Source organism: Motacilla alba, chromosome 14 (assembly GCF_015832195.1).
Source record: "Motacilla alba alba isolate MOTALB_02 chromosome 14, Motacilla_alba_V1.0_pri, whole genome shotgun sequence".
In the NCBI taxonomy this organism is placed as follows: domain Eukaryota; kingdom Metazoa; phylum Chordata; class Aves; order Passeriformes; family Motacillidae; genus Motacilla; species Motacilla alba.
In genome coordinates, this window is record NC_052029.1 from 2,504,438 (window position 1) to 2,529,632 (window position 25,195).

The 25,195-nt window shown below is 46.6% G+C and overlaps 1 protein-coding gene across 5 annotated transcripts in view; it reads left to right on the top strand.

Annotated features, from left to right (window-relative positions):
- Positions 1-24,047, top strand: part of LOC119707065 (CREB binding protein) — a 96,906-nt gene extending 72,859 nt beyond the window's left edge. For 3 of the 5 annotated variants that reach the window (XM_038151557.1, XM_038151561.1, XM_038151559.1), the window contains 12 exons: positions 3,606-3,686; positions 4,381-4,437; positions 5,658-5,735; positions 6,206-6,273; positions 10,408-10,558; positions 11,319-11,465; positions 11,962-12,075; positions 12,473-12,638; positions 13,581-13,748; positions 16,813-16,974; positions 17,231-17,512; positions 19,633-24,047. In XM_038151557.1, the coding sequence (XP_038007485.1) occupies positions 3,606-3,686; positions 4,381-4,437; positions 5,658-5,735; positions 6,206-6,273; positions 10,408-10,558; positions 11,319-11,465; positions 11,962-12,075; positions 12,473-12,638; positions 13,581-13,748; positions 16,813-16,974; positions 17,231-17,512; positions 19,633-21,810 (3,652 nt within the window). In that variant the 3' untranslated portion in view covers positions 21,811-24,047. The remainder of the gene's footprint in view (positions 1-3,605; positions 3,687-4,380; positions 4,438-5,657; positions 5,736-6,205; positions 6,274-10,407; positions 10,559-11,318; positions 11,466-11,961; positions 12,076-12,472; positions 12,639-13,580; positions 13,749-16,812; positions 16,975-17,230; positions 17,513-19,632) is intronic. The other 2 variants (XM_038151560.1, XM_038151558.1) reach the window with 1 other exon arrangement.
- Positions 24,048-25,195: the final 1,148 nt, after the last annotated feature.

Here is a 25,195-nt window from a genome sequence, read left to right on the forward strand (position 1 = left end):
TGGAAAGAATAGTAACTTCAGATTGAATGGAAGAAGGGCTCATTCTTCTTTCAAAAGTGCCTTCCTGGTTTAAGTTTGTGTTAAATCATTTGGATTATCCCACAGAAGGCAAGGTTGGTCACTAGCAAGAAGTCCAGGGTGAGTGGAGCAGAGGGTTCCTCTGCACTGGGGGCTGTAATATTCCACTTTTCTGCCCATTATAAACATGAAAGTCCATTTAAGTCATATTTTTCTGCTCATCCAGTTGCCTTGAGAAGGGGTAAGGGTTTGGGGTGGGGTTGAGTTCAGGAGGAGTGTGAGGTTTTCTGTTTCAGGCCCGCTAAATGCAGTGCTGAATGATTGGGGCTTTCAAAAAGGTATTTCTAAAGATTAATCACCATATTGTTAAGGAATAGTCCATTTTGCAAAGAAAGCTCCTGTTCATCAGCTCTAAACCACTCAAATTTCCTGCGACAGTGATCTTCAAATCGTAGATGTTCTAAACAAGTAATCAAGTGAAAAACAAATTCCATGCTTCCAGCAGATCTTTCATTGGTCAAATGTTCTTGAATGTTCCATGTACAGAGCAGGCAAAATTGTATGCACCTGAAGTCCAGAGTATCACATGACTAAATTACAACTAAGAATATTTAGACACCATTGAATAAATCAGTTCAGGCACTACAGTTCAATCATTAAGTTAATTATTTGGTGTAGAACCATAATAACACAGAAATTCAGGTTGAAGTGTTCAGAAAATGTGCTGCATGTGTGAATATCCAGTTGAGAAAACCAAGTGGTGTTTCAGCTCAGTACTGCCATCCAGTTATGAATTTAGAATTGCCTTTGCACTTAATTACAGTGGGGAATTCACCTGTTCATGTGAGATTGAGCATTTTCTGGACTTTGCTGTTGAACCATAATGTTGCTCTTTAATAAACAGGAGTGCCCTGAACAGTCTGCATTTGAAAAGCTTTCCATGTTTGATGTGTTGCAATAAGTACATTCTTTGGGGTTTCTATGGCTGCTGTAACTACAATATTGTATGTTTTTTATGGGTTTTGCTGAATATTTGTGGTGGCATGCAAAAGGCAGGTCTCTGTTTCTGAGAGTCCACATCCATAATAAGTTACAGCTGTTGCTTCACCTTGGTTATTTTATGGACAAATGTTCATGATCTTTGGGTGATTCATTTTCACTGTACTTCAGTTTTTATTTCCTCATTTTAATATCATGGATTAAAGCTTAGAGTGCTTTGAAAGCCCATAAGTTATTCTGAAAATGGATCAGAATTAACCTTTTCTGGGACTGTTTAAATGTAGGAAATTATTAATAGGAACCTTGGCCGTGGATTTTTCTGGCTTCACTCTCCTGTATTTGGGTCCTCCTGATTTTCAATCCTTCCCAGTCTGACTCTTAAAATGATGAGCAACTGTGTCAGTAAGGAAAGTAGTGGTGGGGGTTTGTAATTTAAGAAAAAATTAAAGAAGCACATTATATGAAAAAGAGAAATGAATGATGTGTGAAAGGATATAAGCTTCTGAACCACTTATGTTTGGATTTTTAGAAAGTTCTTAGATACTATGTTATCAGCTTAGGGATGGGGTGTGAGGGGCAAGGGAAGTCAGTGGAAATGAGATGTGCTGTGTCTGTACCCACTCCTGAAACCCTCCTCTCTAATAACCACAACGTATTTATCATCCCCAATGATAAATGAGTGGAATACATTTGTTTTTCTCCTGGCCTTGCTGTGTTGCTTTCTCAGCTCCCAAAGCCTGGTTTTCCTTGGGAGGGCCGTGTGTTTAATGCCAGGGGAGTGCCCTAGGAGGAGCTGGGCGCAGTTTAGGAGGGGTTAGGCTGGCAGTGCTGGCAGGTGGCTCCTTGGCAGTGTCAGTGGGGTTGGGTTCAGTGGATCCAGCCCTTCCAGGCAGGGCAGGGCAGGGCTCGCTGGGCTCCTTCTGCCACAGCAGCTCCTGGAGCACCTGCAGGAGCTTCCAGGCTCCTGAGCTGTGCTGAGGGCACTCAGGGATGGCTCGTGGAAGATTTCCACTGCCCAGGATGGCCCCAGTGTGTCCCAGCAGGAATTCTGATCCATGCATGCCATCAGGGCCTGCCATGCCCGGTGCTGTCTCCAGGCCAGCGCAGCGGGGGCTCTCTGGGATTGAGCAGTTGAGGTGTCCGGGGTGGGCTGAGGGGCAGAGCTGCCCCATTGCTCAGGCTCCATCCTGGAGTTGTTGGTTCATTGTGGCCCTGAGTCCCCTTGGTGCCTCTGACACTCCCATCCCCACGGTGTCTGAGTACTAAACCTGCCTCGTTCTGTGCTGCCATCGCTGCTTCCATTCTCTCACTCTCCATAAAGCTCCTTTATTTTGATGATCCTTTGTGGCCTTCCTGCATTTTACAGCTGCGGCCTCTCTGTTACCTTTGTTCATGTGTGAATTCATATCCTTTCCAAACATTTAGACTCTTTTTTTTTTTTTTTTCTTCTTTTTTTTGGTTCCAGTTCATCTGAAACAAACAACCAAAAAAAACCCCAAAACAAAACGAAAACCCCACCAAACACCACCCCTCCCCCCCCCAAACCCCCAAATCCATGTAACTTTGATGTTATTTTATTTTTTCAAATGCAGATTGTATTTTCATAGAGTTGTATTCCAGTTTACTCAGCTTGGTTTGGTAAACTGCAGAATTGTTTTTGCTGAGTGTGACTTGGATTGGCTCTTGGTCTGGTCACCAAAAATTGTACCTAGCCTTATGTTCAATTTGTAAAGCTTAATTAATTCCACATCTTTAATGTACCTGATAAATATATTGTATGTATGTACAATATTTCATGTTGTTCACATATATACATATATTGTATTTATATATATAAATGGCTGGAAACTCTGACCCATAATTGCATTTCTGTTAAATGTTTGTCTAGAGTATGGATTTGGTTTCATTTATATGAAAGAATGTTAGCTGAGCAATTGGTCACATTTAATCTTACAGTCAAATTTTGAACTTATTGCTTTTACTGATTTTTTTCAGTATCAAGTGTTTCTGCTTTTGCAGTTTTGACTCACAATCAGTAAATGCTTTCAGCATATTTCCTAATTATTTAAATCTGTAATAAACGTGTCCTTAAAGCTTGTTGACAGGCTCCTTTTTACCCAAAGAAAACTCGGATCAATTGCAAGCCTGGAATCAGAGTATTTTTTTTCCCTGAGCGATGCAAATCAAATCCAAATTCTTAAATGTGAAGCCTGTACAAACGTAGCTCTTGGTGGCTACTGCACAAATCCTGCCCAGCTTTGGGAAGAGAGGCCCAGCACTTGTTACGATGTGTGAAATGAGACCGAATGCTAATCTGTGCTTTGCCTTGGCTTTCTGCTCTGTGTTGTCTTGGTGTTTGCGTCTTACCTCTTACGTCTGTGCTGTTTGTTCCCTCCCCTGTTCTCTAATCCTGCCCTCCCCTCCCTCTGTGCCTCCTCATTGTCCACACTGACCCATCAATCAACCAACAACGTCCCCCCTTCCGTCGTGCTCCTGGTGATCTGCCCTGCCCTGGTTGGTGGCTCCGTGCTTGGGTGGCTGTGTTTGTGCTGGACCAGCTCACCCAAATATGGCCTTCTTGCTGACAGGTATCACTTCTGTGAGAAGTGTTTCACTGAAATCCAGGGGGAGAATGTCACCCTGGGTGATGACCCTTCCCAGCCTCAAACGTAAGTCACTTCCTTTCCTCTGCATCCTGAGTTTTGGAGTGGGGCAGGGGGAGGGTGTCCTGCTTTGGGAGTAAAACCCAAACCTGTGGGTGGTATCTGGGGGAAATGCCTTATTCCTTCTTAGCGGGAGATTTGTAGGGACAGGATTAAGAGCTGTTGGGTCTGTTTCTCTGCCCAGCGCTGCTGCTGTGCCCAGCACTGCTCCCCGTTCCTGGGTGGCAGACCCTGGATAATGTGTTTGGAGGGGAGCAGTGTCAATAAATGTCACTAATCCATCACCTTTTCTAATGGAAAACCTCCATCTAATTTTGATACCTCACCTTTTGAAGCACAGCTCATGTTTCTGAAACCAAAGGCTTGCCTCTAACCTGGCCAGAAAAATCAGATTTGAGGCTTACAAGCTGGTTTGGAAGGTGGCTGCTTTACTGACAGTAGCCTCCCTTGTTCTTTATGATTTAATTTTATGTGTAGACTTGGATATCTCTTGCTTTTAATTTACACAGAGAGTGAAATGGGAAAAATATTTTCTGTAGCTTAAAATACAATTAACTGAATTGCTTGCTCTGACCAGAAAATAAATACTGAGGTGCTTTCTTCAGACTTGAGGTTTGCTGCAATTCAGCAAAGCATGATATTGTCTGAGCCTCTGATGTGAGGGTGCTACTGAGTTTTCATATTAACTCTTTGTCTCTAGAACCATCTCTAAGGATCAGTTTGAAAAGAAGAAAAACGATACCCTGGATCCGGAGCCGTAAGTACCAGGCTGTTGTTTTCCTTCCCAAAATCTCTCTGCTTCCACTTGTCCTTCAGCCAGCAGGGCAGAAATGGGGCAGGGAGTAAAGATCTCTTCTGTTCCCCCTTCCCTGCCCAAACAGACTGCAGAATCCTTCCCCAAAATTCATGGCACAGCACCCAAAGTTGATGTCTGATATGATACCCCAGAGGAACACCGGAGCCTGTTCCACAGACAGTTCCTGGTTCTGATATTTGGGTAATTCCAAGGGTATGCCCTGCCAGGAGTGGGAATGGCCCTCCCTCCTCCAGAGCCTTTCACCCTGGGCTCTGCATTCCTGGGGCATTTCTGCATTTTCCCCTGATGGTTCTAAACCACACTTTCCCCTGAGTGCTGAGCCCACCCAAAGGCCAAGGTACCCTGTGTGACCCTTGGGAGGCTCAGGGGATGCCCAGGAGAACTTGTCCTCAGGAGCGTGGGGTTGCTTTCCCTGCAGTGGGATTTTATCATCCTGCTCCATGTTCTCTGGCAGTTTGAGGCACAGCACATTTTGATTCCTTTGCTTATCTTTGCAAATTCTAAATAGAGCCCCTCCCCAGCATGGAAGGCTGGGCTGAGGCAGACCCCAGTGCTTTTGGCTTCCTAACCTGCACTACATTCTGGACTGGGAAAACCTCTAACAGTTTTCCCTTCCAAAAAAAGAATTCTGACATACAGTTTTTTGACCAGAAAACAAGAGATAAAAACAAGACTGCAGCCAGAGCCATGCAGGCAAAGACAAGTTAATACATGTTTTTTTGGCAGGGTGGTTCATGAATGACTAGTTCTTAGGTTTACAGTAAGTTGAGCAACCATTTATTCAGCTTGTGGTTGTTGCAGCAATTCAGAATTAAATCTGTGGAGGTATTGTTGAGAATTCTGTGAAACTGGGATTCTGCTTAGAAGAGGCTAGAAAAGATACAGGAAAAGTTGTGCATGACAGCCCATTTCAGATTTTTAAAGCAGCACATTTTGCAATTTATATATAGGTATAGATGTATATGTATAACTTGCACGTGGATTGATAGATGTACATCTGAATCTATTCTGAGTATTTTTTTAAACTTTGATGTAAATTGGACCTGGTGAAATTGATTCAGTTCTTAGCAGAGGATTGGCAACTCCTTCTTTCATTCTGAATTCTGGAGAATTACTTACCTAACACCAAAGGTAATTTGCTGCTGGTTTTTTCTCTTCAGGTTTGTTGACTGCAAAGAATGTGGTCGGAAGATGCACCAGATTTGTGTGTTACATTATGATATTATTTGGCCTTCAGGGTAAGAGATGTTTGTTAGTTTTTTACCCCTTGTATAATGCGACCGATGTAGTTTATGTAAATAAAGCCTTTGTTCTTTAATATGTGGGCACAACCCTTTAAAGAGCTGGGTACAAAGGCAGAAAGCATTTCTAAATAAAATACTTTTCTTTGTGTGGTTGGGGTCTTAGTTCAGTATATTCAGATGAAAATGTATATATTCATCCACACAGATTTGTGTGCTTTCTTTCTAACTCCAAGGGCAGCGGGCTGGAGGGGAGTTTGTGTGCACAGAACATAAATGCAGGTGTTACTGCTTGGCAGAGTTAAACCTGCTTGAAATCTCTCAAAAATGGAGTGAAATAAGCTGTTCAAAGCCAGAGAAAAATATATTGTACTCTGACATTTAAATTACATGTTCAAACATTGGGTTTAAGCTCACCAATAATGGGTTTATGCTAAATGTTTGTCTTCTTTTTTTTTCCTCAATAGGTTTGTCTGTGATAATTGTCTGAAGAAAACTGGTAGAACACGCAAAGAAAACAAATTCAGTGCTAAAAGTGAGTTTGGTATTCCTGTTTTTATCTTTATCTTCTCCCTGCCACCCCTAATGGGTTTTTGATTGAGACTTGTGTTGTCATGACAGACAGCACAGGAACATTTGCAAAATGGGGAGCAGCATAGCCTGGGGCTGTTGGAATTTTAATCAACATTTGACAGCCCTGCTGTTTATGTGCTTGTGGTCAGTCTTGTTGCTGCTTGGTGTGTTTGACATCTTTGTCATTATTTTCTAGGGTTAAAAGCAGAAAGGGACAAATAGAACAGGAGGAGCACTGGGCTGTGTGTGCTTCACTGGCTGCATTCAGCCAGGTCTCCGTGTAGGGTTGGAGCTGTGGTGACGTGATTGCCACCTCTGTGCCCTTCCCATAACCTGTAGGAACCAATTGTGCTGCAGTGCAGGTGCTGCTGCCAAGCACCAAAGTGTGGGAAGAGCTTTTCTTGCCTCCAGAACAGTGGTGGGGTAAGAACTGAGTCACTCATTGCACTGGGTGCTCCTGGCAGTAACCATTGCCATGGTCTGGTCGAGGTGGGCACTGAAGAGAGGGCCAGGAGATGCCAGGCTGGGTTGGCTCAGCCTCCAGAATCCTTACACAGGGAACAAAACTGGGACATTTTTATTCATGCAAGTCAGGTGGGGCAAGAGAAGGGGCTGGTGTTGGAAGTGGAGAGTCAGAGTCAGAGGGCAGAAAAATAAAAGTGAGTGTAGACACCCAGGGGGTGATTCAGGCACTTGAACAAGCAGAACTTGCAGGGACATTTCATTCCTCCCTTGATCCCTTGATTCCTTCTTTGATCCTTAGAAGTTCTGGGCATTACTGGGTGATGTTGTGCCTGCACAAGCCTGAAACTTCCAAGCTGGGATAAAGGCAAGGTTTTGCATTAAAAATGTGACTTCTTAATAACTTCACGTGTGCTTGATTGTAACAGGAGGTGTGAAAGGGGTGGTTTGCAGATGATGATGATGTTGTGTGAGGCATGGTGGGTTCCAGCAATCAGAGCAGTCTCTGGAGTAACCTGATGCACTCAAGAGAGTTTTGTTAAAGAGCCTAAATTAGACTCATTAAAGACAGATTAAAATTGGAGGAGAACATTAATAAAATTATGAAATCCAACTGTAGTGTTAGACACCCATTTTAAATGGATGTCTCCTCTGTTCTGTGCTGACTTTACAGCATGGATTGATGTAAATTTCCTTAAAATAAGTGTGTGATTCCCTGGATGTCTGCAGTTGTTCTGTGGCTCTGGTTAAAGTTTGAGTAACCAGCCATGTCGTTCAAGGAAACTATCCTGTTCTGGACAGGGAAATAATGGTGCTTTTTTCCCTTTCCTCCCTGTCCCTCTCCTTTCCCTGCTGTTTGAATTTCTCCCCTGGGGATCTGAGTCCTGCTGCCAGCTGTAACCCACTGGTGGGCTCAGCTCTGGAGATCAGCTTTCTTCAGCAGTGCTCTGGTGGGAATGCAGGAGCAGGGAAAGGAAAGTCTGTTCTTGTCATCAAAACCTTGGTCTTGCTGCTGACCTGAAAGCAAACTTAAGCAGTGCAAGTTTGAAACATGAACATGTTCCCTCTACTTATAAAAACATTTACTGCCCAAGTTGTCATCAATTTCTCCACTCTTTCAAGCCTGATGGCACAACTGCTGATAACCAAGACAGCACATCGCTCAGCTCTTGTGGAACATTCATGTTCCTAATGTATAGTGAGTAAAATTGGTTATTTTAACTGATAGCCTGCCAGATATAACCAGTGTGCAGCTGGGTTCTGCTGGAAAACCCTGAACTTTTGAAGTATTTATTTTGCTAAGAAAATCTACAAATATTAGCTCACCAGTAGCCAATGCAGAGAGGTTCAAAGACAAAAGATATCCTGACAAATAAGTCACCCAAAGTAGTTTCCTGACAAGAAGTCACAAGAAGGAGTTGGACTTTCTTCCTCTCTGTCCAATTACTCAGCCACTAACAAAGGTCTGGCCATTGCTGCTGTCACAGACCTGTGCTGGAGGTTTCTCCTCAGCAGCTTGGATGCCTTTTCCCAGGTTTGCACTGCAGTTTTCACTGAGCTTTGAGCCTTTATTAGAGGTGCATATGTGAGAACTGTCCCAAGAATCAGAATCCAACTGCTTTCTAAACCAACTTTCACTCACATTTAAGAGATCAAAATATGCAAGTTATAGATTCTCTTCTTACAGTACATGTAATTTTAATGCTGCCTATTTCTTTTATCTCCTTATCTGGTCTTTTTGGGTTTGTTGGTTTCCAAGCTGTAATGCATAAGGAAAGAAGAAGATATTCCTTGGTTGCTTAGCATTGGGAAGATGAAAAGATGAAAACACAACAAGACAGTAGAGTTAACTCCAGTGGCTTTCTGAAAATGTTCCCACTCATCAGCTGAAATGGAGCCCTTTCTTCTTATTCTGTTTGTCTTCAGAAAAATGAACAGAACAAAACAATTCCCTCATGAAGTATTTGTGGATTTCCTTTAGAGTCATCCCCCTGCTGTTACATATGTAAAGGCCAATACAGTGTGTTGGAGTGGGAGATCCTGGGAAAGGCTCAGTGTGTTGGAATTGATAAAGAACATGGTGTTTTTACTTCAACCTGCCTTCAAATTTCATTTTTAAATTCAAATTATTAATTCCTGCCAGGTAAATGATACTTAGTGTTGTGCTGGTTAGGACCACAGAATCTCACTGGACAAGGAGAGACAAGCTAAAAGGTGTAAATCAAGATTGCTGCCTTTGGCAATTTCTGTAAACTGATTGTAATTGAACTGCCAAGAGGGCAGGGCTGGATGGGACATTGGGAATTAGGAATTGTTCCCAGGGAGGGTGGGCAGGCCCTGGCACAGGGTGCCCAGAGCAGCTGGGGCTGCCCCTGGATCCCTGGCAGTGTCCAAGGCCAGGCTGGACAGGACTTGGAGCTCCCTGGGACAGTGGAAGGTGTCCCTGCCATGGCAGGGGTGGCACTGGATGGGCTTTAAGGGCCCTTCCAACCCAAACCATTCCATGATTCTATAAAATAAAATGTTAAGTGTATAAAACCCTTAGAAAGTGAAATAGTCCTTTGAGTATATGTGAGTTTTTTCCCCAGTATTGGAGCCCAAAGTAATGCTTAGCACAGATATGTCACTGCGGAATTCTGTGTGCAGGCTCAGAGTCAGGGAGGAACCAAGGGCCTTTTGTCAGGAGCCAAATATCAACTGAAAAATCAAGTTACAGAGAGCCAAAATTAAAGGCATTTTATTAAAATTATCATCTGTAGATGACACCATTACTGTGGAAAAGATAGCAGATTGACCATACAGTGAAGTAGAAATATGAGTGGTAAAATAAGTACAGCAGGATAAGGGAAATAGTCATAAATCTTCAAGTCAAAACAGTGGGGTCCTTCTGCTTTCTTACTTTAACCCAAAGTCATCATGATCTCTGTAATTTGCTGTGGATTTATTTGAAAACCATCACATCCTGTCAGACCACAAACCCAGCTCCCCACAAAAGCCAGTTGTGAATGTAAAGATGGAGTGAGGGCACCTGGACAATCTGTGGGCTTGAACTCCCCGAGAGCTCCATTCTGGGCAGGAACTATTTAACCTTGATGTGCAGATTGCTGCAACTGCAGCCCAAAAGCTCTCTTGAAAAGAAAAGCAAAAGCAATGAAATCTCCATTGAAGTCAAAAGGCTTTTCATTTCTGTTGATTTGCTTTGCTTCGCTTGAAAAGGTGTGGCATGGAGCCAGATCTGTGAAGTGATGTAATCTCTGTCAGCCAGCCAGAGTGGGGCTGGGAGGAGAAAACATTGGCAGGGTTCATAAAATAAGGCTGAAATTGAAAAATGCTACGTAAAGCTGCCTTTGTTAGTTCACTTACAGGGTAATTGTGCCACTCCAGTGGGTTCAGCTGCCACGGTGGGGTGTGCAAAGCAGGGGGGGTTTTGCTTCTGGGGAAAAGCAGGGATGGGTTTGCATCTCTTCATTTTGACTGTATAAATAAAACCATCCAATTTTCATACAGAGGTAAAACAAAAGGGAAAATCCTACTTCCATCCAGAGGAGGAAGCTGAAAGAGCTCTGGAGCACAGTACCAGCCTGCCAGCTCCAGTGTTAACATTTCCATGGTGGTTCTCCCCCTTCCCTTGCAGGGCTGCAGACCACACGTTTAGGGAACCATTTGGAAGACAGAGTGAACAAATTCCTGCGGCGTCAGAACCATCCTGAGGCTGGAGAGGTCTTTGTCAGAGTGGTAGCAAGCTCAGATAAGACAGTGGAAGTTAAACCAGGAATGAAATCCAGGTTAGTCCTGTTCATCATAATGAATGCAATCCTTTTTATTTATTTCACTTTGAAGTCTCTTTGTAGGGCTATGGTAAAATTGTGCCAATTCGCTCCTTAATGCCTTTCCACATTTTTGAAATTTGGGCATGTTTAGGATTATGAAAGGTTAAAAAATGTAGAGGAAGTGTCTGCTTTGGGGACAGTGGGGACATGCTTGCTTATAGTACTGGCACTTTGAGTCACTCCATCCTGAGAGTGACCACATTTTGGTTACAGAACTCATAGTTTAGTTTGGAGCTGTTGCTGAGATTCTGTTCCTTACTCTTCCTTCATTTTTTTTGTGTTTTTAGAAACACTTCAGCTTTCAGGAGTAATTTTTAATTTGCTCCATTATAAATGAAAAGCTTAAAATCTTTAGTCCGTGAAGTATTTTGGGTTAAATTCATAAAAACTGTTTATGTGACATCACTTCATACTAATGCATCACATTTTCTGCTCTGTAGCCTATTTAAAGGCTTGTGGTCTCTGAGGATATTCATGTTCTCAATGCTGGCCTGTTCAGCCCTGTGTTCTATATGGAAACAGTCATTCCCTGAATTTGCAGGAACAGGATTCCCTGTTTTACTACAGCTCTGATCTGACCCCATTTAACTCCTGCCTAAAAATGTTCCTAAGGAGTTAAAAATAAGGTTGACAACGATTCCCTCGTTCTGTAGGACACCGCTTTAATAATTTTGCTTTTTTTTGGGTTTTTTTCTCCTGCTGCCCTGTCCTGCAGATTTGTGGACTCTGGTGAGATGTCAGAATCCTTCCCTTACCGTACCAAAGCTCTGTTTGCGTTTGAGGAGATCGATGGCGTGGACGTGTGTTTCTTTGGGATGCACGTGCAGGAGTACGGCTCGGACTGCCCCCCTCCCAACACCAGGTACCCTCCTGGGGCATCCTCCCAGAGCCCCTGGCCTGTCACTGCAGACACTTGGCACCTGCATTTCCGTGCTGGGCCACAAATCCGTCCTGCTGTAGGACTGCAGATGACTTTGAAGGGAAAGACAAATAGCAAAAAATGGAATTTATTAGGATAAATACTTATCCTAATCATCAACTCAAACAACCTCCTATATCCACCAAAATAATAAGTCCAAAAGAATTACAAAAGATACAATTATAACAAACAAAAATGTTACTTTTTTTTGCATTCTGCTTTTAATTTTGCCTCTCAATGTATATTCTTGCTGTCTAAAGAAATACAGCCCCTCTTTTGCTTTTGAGTTCTGTTTACACCACGTTAAGACGGTTGAATATGCTTCAAAACGCCATCAGCATCTGTTTGTCTTTCTGCACGTCTGTCCAGTGCAGAAGTCAGCTGTCAGTAGGCACAGCAGTGTTGAGGCAGCCCTGAGTGTGTCCCTCTGTCCCTGCAGGCGTGTGTACATCTCCTACCTGGACAGCATTCACTTCTTCCGGCCGCGCTGCCTGCGCACCGCCGTGTACCACGAGATCCTCATCGGCTACCTGGAGTACGTCAAGAAGCTGGGGTGAGTGAGAGCTGGGCCAGCAGAGAAACCTGGGGCTTCAGTGGATTTTCACTTGGGGTGGTCTCTGCTTCCTTCTGACCTCTCTGAGATGTGTGGAGCAAGCATCTCTTCTGCAGTGAAGAGAGAATCTGGGGTTTCGTCACTAAGGTGGTTTTTATTGCTGGGATTCCTAAAACGACAGCACATCATTCCTCTGGTCAGAGGTTCACTTGTTGTTTAAGCTTCATTATTATAGCCCTGACCTTATCCCTTGTCAAAATACAGGTTATTGCCTCAGCATCTTTGCTACAAAGAAAAAAATCTTAAAAATTTAATAAATAAAGGCCTGAATTTGTGACGAGGTTTGAGTTAGCTTTCTGGTGGGAATCACAGATGTTGTTTGTTGTGTGTGACACAGGTATGTGACAGGGCACATCTGGGCCTGTCCCCCCAGTGAAGGAGATGATTACATCTTTCACTGCCACCCACCTGACCAGAAAATACCCAAACCCAAACGTTTGCAAGAATGGTATAAGAAGATGCTGGACAAGGCATTTGCTGAGAGAATCATTCACGACTACAAGGTTTGTTACTGGTTAATTTCTGATTCCATTTTTATAGTGTTCTCATTTGAAGGGAGCTACTGTTGTTTCATAACGCCTGAAAAGTGGAGTAATGTTGTACAAGAGGTTTAATTCTCAACCAGTGTCTTCATTTTCTTAGATTTTCTTGAGGTCCTGCCTTTCAGGCTGAAAATTCCTTAGGTCTGGTGTCTGCCTGAAGGAAAATCTGCCAGAACCTGCCTTTGTGTATTTTTCTTTCACTGCATTTTCTAGGCAAGGAAATATGGAGCTTGTCAAGGTTTATGGAAGCTGTTTCTTTCTGGTGATTCTGGAGGAGCAGGTGAAATGCTGGACCCCATCAGTGTGAAATAAAAGAGCTCCTTTTGACAAGAATGATTTTCATAACTGCAGAATATCACACGTGTACCCAAGGAAATAAGTAGAAGGTGGCAAAGGGAGCATTTGCCACTCCTTTCATGCTAAAATGTACAAGAATTCCTTAATGGTAGTGACAGTGCTGGGAAAAATTGATGTTTTGATGGCAAGTGACAGTTCCTAAATGTGTGGAATAGGAACAGCCTCTAACAAGCCTTGTCATCAGTGTGGCAGAGAGCTGGGAAATCTGGGCCTCCTGCTAAGGGGGTTTTGAAACCAGGGAGGGGTCAGTTGCAATTTCCAGGGATATCTTGGTATCTCCCATCATGTCAGGAGCATGAACTGATGGCATGACAGGGGTCAGGAAAGCCTCAGCACTGATCCTCAGATGGAGCAGGGAGTGGGGCTGTGCCAGGATTGCCAGGCTGGCTCAGGAGCTGCCCCAGAAAAGGAGCCCTGGCAGGAGCAGCTCCTGTGGGTGAGGCCCAGCTGCTCCGTGCAGCTCTGGGCTGTGTCTCTGGCTCTCTCCTCTCTCTCCTAAGTGATCTTCATTTATTTATTCCTGCCCTGGTGTGATGTGCTCAACAGGACATCTTCAAACAAGCAACTGAGGACAGGCTGACCAGTGCCAAGGAGCTGCCTTACTTTGAAGGTGATTTCTGGCCTAATGTGCTGGAGGAAAGCATTAAGGAGCTGGAGCAGGAGGAGGAGGAGAGGAAGAAGGAAGAGAGCACTGCAGCTAGTGAAACAACAGAGGTGGGTTAGCTTTATGTGCTATATTCTCCCTTAGCTGGTAATTAATGCTTTAATATAGAGAACTCACACCAGATAAACCAGAAAAGATCATTTACAGCAGACATGAAACCAGGGCTCCCTTTAACTGCATTTCTGTTTTTCTTCTTGGTTAACAAATCACTGATGGCTTGGTTTGGGTTTTTTTAACAGACTCAGAAGTCACTTATGTCAGTTCCTCATCTCTCTTCTCAGAGAAATGTGTTAAGCTGCTTTTGCCACGCTACATTTGCTCGCAGTCATTTGGCTGAGCTTCTGGTTCACACCTTTGCAAAGCACCTCCAGCATTTGCATTTTGAAAGGTGCTGGATTTTTCAAAGCTGAATGAAACACAGCTGTTATTTAAGCACAGGTACTTGTAGTCATTTGCAACAGTAAGGGGCTGAAATTTGAAAGTGTTTATTGCAGGCTTTGCGTTGGTGGGAAAAGTTGATCCTGATGGTGCTGTTCCTTCACCAACATCCTCTCTTTGTCTATAAAAACCAACCAAGCCAAAAAAAAAACCATAAAAAATCAACAACCAAGTCTTTCAGGGCCCTGGACAGAATGTCATCATTCATTTTTATTTCCATCTTGATTTTATCTGCAACCAAATGGTCTCAGCACTTTTATACTGTCCCTTTCGCTTGAGATTTGCAGCAAGACATTTTGAAAATAAATGTTGTAGGAAAATCTGAAGTCTAATAGATTGAGGTAGAACCAAAAGCTTTACCTGGGGAAAGCCCCCTTGAAGCTTAGATGCTATGATTGTTTGCCTTCAGTCTATGTTACATGGGATTGATGTGGAGGGATGCACCTTAATCCACCAATTTTGTGATGTCAGAAAGTTCCTTCTGTTAAACCTTAGCAGCTCTTTCAAAGTTAATATAGTTTGTGGCTATGTTTTAATGGAACCACAAAGTTAACAGCTTTCATTTTGTTCTTTCTGAATGTAGCTTTGAATGTTGAGATAGTTCAGCAAGCACTGCTGTATAAAAAGAAGTGAAAAGCAAGGCTTGGAATTGGGCAGCGGCCCTCTCTTGCTAACAGGATCACTTGCAGTAAATCAGGGAGAACAGCTGTGTGAGCATTTACTCTGCATCTAGGAGGGGGTAAAAGATGTTTGAAAAAGCCCAGAACAATTCACTGGGAACTCAGACAGTTGTGGCCTGAAATGAGACGGTGCAGCCTTGGTTGGGAACATCTCTGTGCTCCCCCTTAATGCCTGGGGCAGCAGCAGGGGGACACAACCTGCACCCAGCTTGCTGAGGTGTCACCCAGTCATGGCACAGTGGGGTCTTTGCCTCTTGACTCAGGAAAAGGAGCAAATGTTGAAATATGGGAACTTCCCCCATGCAGACACCTAAACTGGGTCACTCCATGGAGGAAACTGCCCCGCAATGGGGATCTCCGTGGGTACAAGCACCACGTGGATCTTGGTACCAAAATGGCACAGAATCTCTCTGACATTCTCTGTCCTAAATTTTGTGCATGAGAAGAGAAAACTTCTGCAAGTGAACATGTGCTGCAGGTATCAGTCAAAGGGAGAGTAAAGAGCTGGTAAATATTCAGAGTTCTTGGCAAAGGTTCTGAAGGGGTGAGGCTCCCCCAGGAACTGCCCATCAGCATCTCTGGCTGGTGAGGCTGAATGTCAGAATGAAATGGTACAAACACAACCCTACGACTCTTGAAACAGCTTGGAATACTTTGTCCAGTTTGCCAAATATAAACTTGCTAAAGGTGGAGTAGAAAGAAAACTTAGACTTGGCTTGTTTGGTAAGTTTTAGTCTGTTCTTCCTTTTGGTGTTTAAGTTTAAAGATCTCAGTTGGTGCTTCAGGATGTGGAGGCAAAGGAGGGCAGGCTCCAGGTCCATCAGTGGAAGGAAACTTGGGGGCAGTCAAGGTGGGAACATAAAACAGCTCACTTCTGAATCCCTTCAAGTCACTTGGAGCTCCATCTGGTACCCCATAAAAGAGTCTCATTTTCATTTCCAAACAGGTTTGGTCAGAAAATCCTCAAAATTAGTTAGAGAGAACCAGGAGTGGACAGGGAATCCCTGTCCCAGCCTAATGAATGGAATGGAAGGATGGCAGCAGTCCATAAATAGAATTGCTTTCTGCACTTGGAATATTTTTGTTTTCCTGGAATAAATATGCCTGTGGACAAACCCTGTGTTTGCTTGTACATAGTGTTCATGGAACTTGCTTGTGTATGTGTGTATATTTATATTTATATATATATATATATCCAAGTATTTCAGTAGCTTATTTTTAATTTTATGATGACCAACATTCTAGAAGTTGGAGAGGGCTTTTTCCTGAGCCCTCCCTGCCGAGGGCTTGGGTTTGATTTTTTCAAGGACATGAGAACTCTGAAAGTTATTTTTGTTTTCCCAGGTCATCTAAATAGCATCATCTGCATCTACTTTGCTTACATCTAACATTCAGTGCATGGCCACTGTGGTCTGTGCTGTAACTTGGGCACAAGTGGAGGTTTTGGAGATTTTTTTTTTTTTTTTTGGGAGCTGCACATGCAGCTGGAAGTCTGCAGGATGGAGAATAATGTGTTTTGTTGGTTTCAGTTCAAATCCTGCATGTTCTTGTCTGTGTCCTAGCCCTAAATCTGTTCAGTGAAAACAAGCATTAAATCAGAGCTCAAGCAAGTATGTGACACACCAAATGCACAGTAAGGCAAAGTACTGCACTCCTGGAATTTTAAGTCCATCTTATTTGTGTCATTTTATCATCAGCTGCAAGATCTAAAGCAGTGGAAGCTGAAGTATGATGTTGGAGAAGGAAAAGTAATCAGTGTAAAATGGGAATTTTTTAACGTATACATACTTTGAAAGTTTATTTTTAAACAGTGTTTGGATTTGTTTGCCTGCCAGTTTGGCTTTTGATTTTTCCTGGAAGATATTTAACACAGGAGGGCTGATTTACAGGCATTGGAACAAAGTTCTATTCCTGACAGCAGAAGTGTGTCACTGTGAGCCCGGTGAATGGAGAGAGCTCTCCAAAGTGTAACATCTCTCCCGTGCCTTTGCTGCAGGGGAGCCAGGGCGACAGCAAGAATGCCAAGAAAAAGAATAACAAAAAAACCAACAAGAATAAGAGCAGCATCAGCAGAGCTAACAAGAAGAAGCCCAGCATGCCAAACGTGTCCAATGACCTGTCTCAGAAGCTCTACGCCACCATGGAGAAGCATAAAGAGGTACTGTGGGAATCCGCTGTAACAAGAGTAGGATTTATTCCTGTAAATGCAGGCACAGGGATATTCAGAACTGAAAAATCAGGAGGAATAAACCCTGTGGTTGGGCTAGGAATGTTTCTGTTGCATAACAACATATTGGAAGAGATTAGCCTAAACGAAGTTAATTAGATAAGGTTCTCACTGCAGAGGACAGCAGCTCTTTCCTGCGACATTACCTGACCTCTTCGCTTTTTATTTCTTCCCCATTTGCCTGCAGGTCTTTTTTGTGATTCATTTACACGCGGGGCCCGTGATTAACACTCTGCACCCCATTGTGGACCCGGATCCTCTGCTGAGCTGTGACCTGATGGACGGGCGGGACGCCTTCCTCACCTTGGCCAGAGACAAGCACTGGGAGTTCTCCTCCCTGCGCCGCTCCAAGTGGTCCACGCTGTGCATGCTGGTGGAGCTGCACACCCAGGGCCAGGACCGCTTCGTCTACACGTGCAACGAGTGCAAGCACCACGTGGAGACCAGGTGGCATTGCACTGTCTGCGAGGTACGTGTGGCACGGGGGGCATTGCCCTGTCTGCGAGGGATGGTGGCATTGCCCTGTCTGTGAGGGATGGTGGCATTGCCCTGTCTGTGAGGGATGGTGGCATGGCACTGTCTGTGAGGGATGGTGGCATTGCCCTGTCTGCGAGGGATGGTGGCATTGCCCTGTCTGTGAGGGATGGTGGCATTGCCCTGTCTGTGAGGGATGGTGGCATTGCCCTGTCTGCGAGGGATGGTGGCATGGCACTGTCTGTGAGGGATGGTGGCATGGCACTGTCTGTGAGAGATGGTGGCATGGCACTGTCTGTGAGGGATGGTGGCATGGCACTGTCTGTGAGGGATGGTGGCATTGCACTGTCTCTGAGGGATGGTGGCATTGCACTGTCTGTGAGGGATGGTGGCATGGCACTGTCTGTGAGGGATGGTGGCATTGCACTGTCTCTGAGGGATGGTGGCATTGCACTGTCTGTGAGGGATGGTGGCATGGCACTGTCTGCGAGGGATGGTGGCATGGCACTGTCTGCGAGGGATGGTGGCATTGCCCTGTCTGCGAGGGATGGTGGCATTGCCCTGTCTGTGAGGGATGGTGGCATTGCACTGTCTGTGAGGGATGGTGGCATTGCACTGTCTGAGGGATGGTGGCATTGCCCTGTCTGTGAGGGATGGTGGCATTGCTCTGTCTCTGAGGGATGCTGGCATTGCTCTGTCTCTGAGGGATGGTGGCATTGCACTGTCTGAGGGATGCTGGCATGGCACTGTCTGTGACATACTTGTGGGGCGCCTCAGAACTCGGCCCTCTCTTGTCCTACAGCTGAGTTTGATGGTTTTTTTGGATATTGCCCGAAGTTCCTCCAAATTAAGCTCATCCTTGTAAAAGGCTGCAAAGCCTTAAGGGGAGGTGGCTGCCGGGTGGGTAGAAGAGATGGGTGCCTCTTGTAGAATAAGTGACTTTAGTTGCTCAACATGGGAAACACCACTGCTCTGGAACAGCTCCTGCTGCGTTGTTTATTCTGCTACTGCTCCTCTGCATAGAAAAGTTTTAAACTTAATTTTAAAGAATTATGAATTTTAGAATGGTTTAGGTTGGAAGGGACCTCAAAAACCATCTTGTTCCACCCCCCTGCCATGGGCAGGGACACCTTCCCCTAGCCCAGGCTGCTCAAATTTTAGGGCCCGTGTTAGAGAGAGATTATCCACGGGGCTGTACTGGGAGGCTTGAGGGCTCGTGTTCACCTCTGGCTGCAGCTGAACAAAAGAAGTTTGAATAAGTGCAGCCTCGTTTTCACACCGCAAGTTATTCCCAGGTTTGTGGGGGAAGAATCTTAATGAATCCCTCTGAGGAAAGCACTGAGCAGAGCTTCTTGGGGCGAGGCTGCAGGACATGGATTGGACACACACGGGGAATGAGGTGGTGGAAGGAGGCAGGGCCTTTAGGCTGCCCCTGGGTACCTCTGTGTAAGGGAGTGCCCTTCCTCCAGCCACAAAAGGGACAGGGCAGCAAAAATGTGGGGGTTTTCAGGTAAGTGTCTGTCTTTGCATGAAACTTGCTCTTGTTTAGAGATTTTTAAAAATACACTCTTAAGGGTGGTAATTATTAGTCAGTAATTACACTAAGGATAAATGGAGGGCCAGACCCTACTTTTTTGGAGTGACCATAGATTTATCTTACTAGTTGGAGGTGTTGGCACCCCAGTAGGCATCACTGAAAAATAAACAGTTAATGTCATCAAGAGGGAAAAATTGGGGGAAAAAAAATTCCTGCGAGACTTTTTCGTGTAACAAAATGACACAATGATAGCCCTGACTGCCCTGTGACGTGCCACAGTGAAGGGCTGTGATTGCAGGCTGCCCTTGCTGAGGCTGCTGCTCTCCCTGCCCCAAAGCCCACTCCCACTGCCCGGGGCGGCCGTGCAGCCACTTCCCTGGCCGAGTACAGGTGTGAAGTGAAGTGGCAGCTGTTGGCAGCGTGTGACTGTCACCCTGCTTGTGCTCTGCGTGGTTGTACCCACAAGCACCCAACGTGTGCCCCGCAGGGGCTGGTGCTGCTCCCTGGCACCGCGCTGCTCTCTGCCGTGCGGCTCGTGCCCTGTCAGCGGCTGAGCTCTGCGTTTTCTTTTCTTGCAGGACTACGACCTCTGCATCAACTGCTACAACACTAAGAGCCACGACCACAAGATGGTTAAGTGGGGCCTGGGTCTGGATGATGAGAGCAACAACCAAGGAGAGCAGCAGTCCAAGAGCCCCCAGGAGTCGCGACGGCTGAGCATCCAGCGCTGCATCCAGTCCCTCGTCCACGCCTGCCAGTGCCGCAACGCAAACTGCTCTCTGCCGTCCTGCCAGAAGATGAAACGGGTTGTCCAGCACACCAAGGGCTGCAAGCGCAAGACCAACGGTGGCTGTCCGGTGTGCAAACAGCTCATCGCTCTTTGCTGCTACCACGCCAAACACTGCCAAGAGAACAAATGCCCCGTGCCATTCTGTATCAATATCAAACACAAGCTCCGACAGCAGCAGATCCAGCACCGCCTGCAGCAGGCTCAGCTCATGCGCAGAAGGATGGCTACCATGAACACCCGAAACGTGCCTCAGCAAAGTTTGCCTTCTCCTACCTCAGCAACGCCTGGTACCCCAACGCAGCAGCCGAGCACGCCGCAGACACCGCAGCCCGCTCCCCAGCCCCAGCCCTCCCCTGTAAGTATGTCGCCGGCCGGCTTTCCCAGCGTGTCCAGAACCCAGCCCCCCACCACCGTCTCGACGGGAAAACCCGCCAACCCGGTGTCCGCGCCGCCGCCCCCGGCCCAGCCGCCGCCGGCCGCCGTGGAAGCGGCTCGGCAGATCGAGAGGGAGGCTGCCCAGCAGCAGCAGCAGCAGCTCTACAGGGTCAACAACATGAACAACGGTTTGCCTCCCGGCCGCCCGGGCCTCGTGAACCCCGCGGTGGGCTCGGTGAACCAGATGCCGCAAGTCAGCATGAATGTACCCCGGCCCAACCCCGTGAGCGGCCCCGTCATGTCCAACATGCAGCCCGGGCAGTGGCAGTCGGCGCCGATGCCGCAGCAGCAGCCGATGCAGCCGGGAATGGCCAGACCGGTGATGCCGATGGCGACGCCGCAAGCCGTGGCCGGGCCCAGGATGCCGGGCGTGCAGCAGCCGCCGCGGAGCATCCCCCCCAACGCACTTCAGGACTTGCTGAGGACCTTGAAATCGCCGAGTTCTCCGCAGCAGCAACAGCAGGTTCTTAATATCCTTAAATCCAACCCTCAGCTTATGGCAGCTTTTATAAAGCAAAGAACGGCCAAATACGTGGCGAACCAGCCTGGGATGCAGCCGCAAGCAGGGATACAGCCCCAGCCCGGGATGCAGCAGCCGCAGACCGGCATGCAACAGCCGGGCATGCACGCGCAGGCGGGACTGCAGAACATGAACGCGATGCAAGCCGGAGTGCAGAGACCGAGCGTCCCCCCGCAGCAGCAAGGGATCGGAGCTATGAACCCCCAGGGACAGGCGATCAACATCATGAACCCCGGCCACAACCCCAGCATGGCCAACATGAGCCCGCAGTACCGCGAGATCCTGAGGAGGCAGCTGCTGCAGCAGCAGCAGCAGCAGCAACAGCAGCAGCAGCAGGGAGGGGCCGGCATGGCAGGAGGGATGGCAGCTCACAACCAGTTCCAGCAGCCCCAAGGCCCGGGAGGTTACCCCCAAGCCATGCAGCAGCAGCGGATGCAGCAGCACCTATCCATACAGGGGAGTTCCATGGGACAGATGGCTCAGATGGGACAGCTGAACCAGATGGGCCAGCCCGGCCTGGGGGCGGACGGCGCTCCCAACATCCAGCAGGCCCTGCAGCAGCGCATCCTGCAGCAGCAGCAGATGAAGCAGCAGATAGGGTCCCCCGGGCAGCCCAACCCCATGAGCCCACAGCAGCACATGCTCTCAGGACAGCCGCAGGCGTCTCATCTCCCCGGCCAGCAGATCGCCACCTCCCTCAGCAACCAGGTGCGGTCCCCGGCGCCCGTTCAGTCTCCCCGTCCCCAGTCCCAGCCGCCACATTCCAGCCCGTCACCCAGGATACAGCCCCAACCGTCACCGCACCACGTCTCTCCCCAGACTGGTTCCCCCCACCCAGGACTCGCGGTCACTATGGCCAGCTCCATGGATCAGGGACACTTGGGCAACCCAGAACAGAGTGCAATGCTTCCCCAACTAAACACCCCCAACCGCAGCGCGTTGTCTAACGAATTGTCTCTGGTCGGTGACACCACCGGGGACACATTAGAGAAATTTGTGGAGGGTTTGTAGCATTATGGGAGCATCACTTTTGTTTCTTCTTTCCTTTCGTGTTCTTGGATATTTTGTACTGAAAAATTCAGACATCTGGGTTGTTTTGAATCCTAGATGGAACTGCTGCTTCCTACAGATGGAAGAATTAATTGCTGTTTAAAAATAAAAAGAAAAAAAAAAAACAATACAAAGAATATATTTTTTTGTTAAAGCCAGGCGGTTAAAATATCTGGTCTCTTTTGTGGGTTTTTTTGGTTTTTATTTTTTTGTTGCTGTTGACTCATACCTTTTTTTTAACGGGGAAAACAAGTTCATTATATTCATATTTTTTATTTGTATTTTCAAGACTTTAAACGTTTGAGTTTAAAAGAAGAAAAAAAAAATAATATTCAGAAACTGTTTCCTGAAATAATGCAACATTATAGCGTATCCCGGTAACTTTGACACATGGCGGGAAGATTTTTGTTTTCTATAGTGAACTCTGCAGGCGTTTGAAGTATTACCCCTGGGAAGATAGGAATTGACTCTTGCACACATTGGCCAACGCCAAAATCCTTGTCTTGCAGATGTAGAAATTGTTGCTTTGTTTCTCTGATAAAACTGGTCTTAGATGAAAATAGGGATGATCACTCTTAGGCCGTGCTGATCTGGATAGAGAAGAAACATTCTTTTCTTTCTTTCTTCTGTGTGAAACTTGAAACGAGGAAAGCAATTCTAGTGTAAATCATGCAAGCGCTATAATTACTATAAATAAGAAAATCCAAGAAGATTCAATCACTGTATAGAATGGTAAAAAGAAAAAAAAAACTCATTTCTTACTTATAATATCATATTGTTAAATAAACTGTGTGCAACAGACAAAAAGGGTGGTCCTTCTTGAATCCATGTACATGGTATTAACACTTAGTGTTTGGGTTTTTTGTTATGAAAATGCTGTTTTCAACATTGTATTTGGACTATGCATGTCTTTTTTCCATTGTATATAAAGTATTGCTTAAAATTGATATAAATTACTGAAGTTTTTAACATGTATTCTGTTCTTTAAAATCCATGTAAGAATGTTTAAGGTTTTTATTTATTTATATATTTTTTCGATCATGTTCTTTGTAAGACATAGCTATGAGGATTCACTCATGACCCGGAGCAGCCAGAGGCAGCGGTAGGAGAGGCGCGACCCGCGGATGCTGGAGCTGGCGTGTCTGTGTCACAGCGCCCTTAGCGGTTGCTTCCTGGAGGGGAGGGACAGGACAGGGGATGCTTCCCACACATCGGCTCTTCGCAGGTGTTCATCCACAAGGGTTAACTGGAATAAATTATTAATAGCCGTTGCTTTTTAAAAACTGCATTAATTTAGAGAAGGATCACCAATGAAAGGAAAATAGAGAGTATTGAGTTAATTCTAGGCTAATTTATTTAGTCTACAGTAAAATATGAACCTATTGACTTTAACACTATTTTTCTGCTGTTAACTCTGAGTCTAGATTTGAGGGTTTTCTGTGGAATAAAAAATAACAAATCATGTACATGTTCCCTTTAATATCCTGTCACCATGCCCTCACGTCCCCGGGGTGCTCACTCCTCCTCCCCTCAGTGAATTGCTTTCTCGGAGTTAAAAAGCCCAGGGGAAATTTCCCAGCGCAGGTGTGAGCTCAGACCAGGAGGAGCGTGAAGCGGCGCCCCGCAGAGCCCGCGGCGCCTGGGCTCCGTGTGCCGTGGGCAGCGCAGCGAGCCAGCGCCTGTCCCGGGAGCCCCGGGCACACGAGGCTTGTCACATCCCGCTAGCGCTTCCTCCAGCCTTAACCTTTTTATCGGGACACTGCTCGGGGAAAACGGGGGGAAAGAGCAAATCTTTATCTCAGCTTTTGTCCCTGTTCTGTGAAAATGGTGCACTGCGGCGCCACTTCATCCTTTTTAACTGGAGAGGGTCTCTGCTTCAACTTTTACTTGCAAACTTTTAACTCTTGAACCTTTTTCACTACCATTGGATTCATCTGCCCACGCAATTGTCTTCAGCAATCCAAGATGTCAAAATCTGGGGCTGGGGTGAGGTCAGTGAACACTAAACCCAAAGCTTGTCCAAAAGAAATTGCTGTAAAAAAAAACAACAAACAGAAAAAAAGAGATGGAAAGCCCTGATGCTGTGTCTCATGCTGTGTACTTAAAAAGAGGAAAAACACTATATTTGTGATCAAAAAGAGGAAACTTGAAATGTGCTGGTGTTTCTAATAAAAGCTGGTAAAACTGCTTGGATTGAAGGATGGTTCCACTTGGCTGGTGGCCGTGAGGATCAGCGGAGCCTGACGCCCGAGGTTAAGATCGCTGCGCTCAATCTCACTAATTGCTCTCCATTTAAGTAGCCTCCATTTTAAAGGCGGCGCCGCCGCTCCGGATTTGGATAAGCCGAGCCCTCTGTGCGGCACGGAGCTGCTGCGGCCCAGGCTGCAGCTCCCGGGGTGCCCAGGCCGGGGAAGAGTGGAAAGAAACAACGGACGGGAAGCAAATACTGGAATCGTTTGTGGCGAGATCACAGCGCCACGGGATCCATGTAGCCCCGATAGCCAGGTGTGTTAGGTAAGAGCAGATGTGTCACCAGGAGAAGGGAAACGCAGAGCTGAAATCAAACCTGAGGAGGGGCTGGGGGTGCAGGCCCTGCAGCCTCGGGGGGCTTCACTCCTGTGAGTGCTGATACAAAATTCAGCATATCTGGATGGGCCTGGCTTTTCCAAGTCCCTGTCTGTTTGACGGGGAGCTCGGTGAGGAACAGCATCCTAGAAACATGGGAATTTATAAGGCGAGAGTGCACCGGAGCTTGGTGCGGGAGCTTCACCACCGAAGAGGGTGGGTAAGGCCTTCTCCTCGCCGAGTTCTGGAGTGGAAGAAGGTGCTCCAATCTGAATGTCGAGCTGCAGCGATGGTTCCCTGCTGTTTTCCCAGGCTGCCCACCCTGCTCCGCTCTGCCCTGGCTCCTGCCTCCTGCTGCCGCAGGCTGGGAGCTTTCCCTCATGGCTCCTCCCTGTCCTAGCGACACAGAGCTGCCCCCAGCACTGTGCGAGGGCTCCCCGCGCCTCTGCCCCCCGCATGCGTTGGAGCAAAGCGGGAGGAAGAGGAGCCCTCTGGCCAAACAGGCTGGGACGGTCCCCCCTCGGTCACTGTCACAAGGCAGCAGTAGGTGCTGTCCCTTCTAGCCGGTGGCACTGGACAGCAGTGAGTGACAGCAGTGAGTAACAGCAGTTCGTGGCTCACAGGGTGATCTGGAGGTGCGTCGGGTGCTTCCCCAAAGCAGATTTCAGCCCATGGTTCTTCCAGGGCAGGGAAGCTGGAGCAGCCGCCCCGGAGCTGGGGAAGCGCTGCAGAGGGTGCTGTGCAGGGCAGCCTGCGCTTCCCTGCGCTTCTCCGCAGCCGG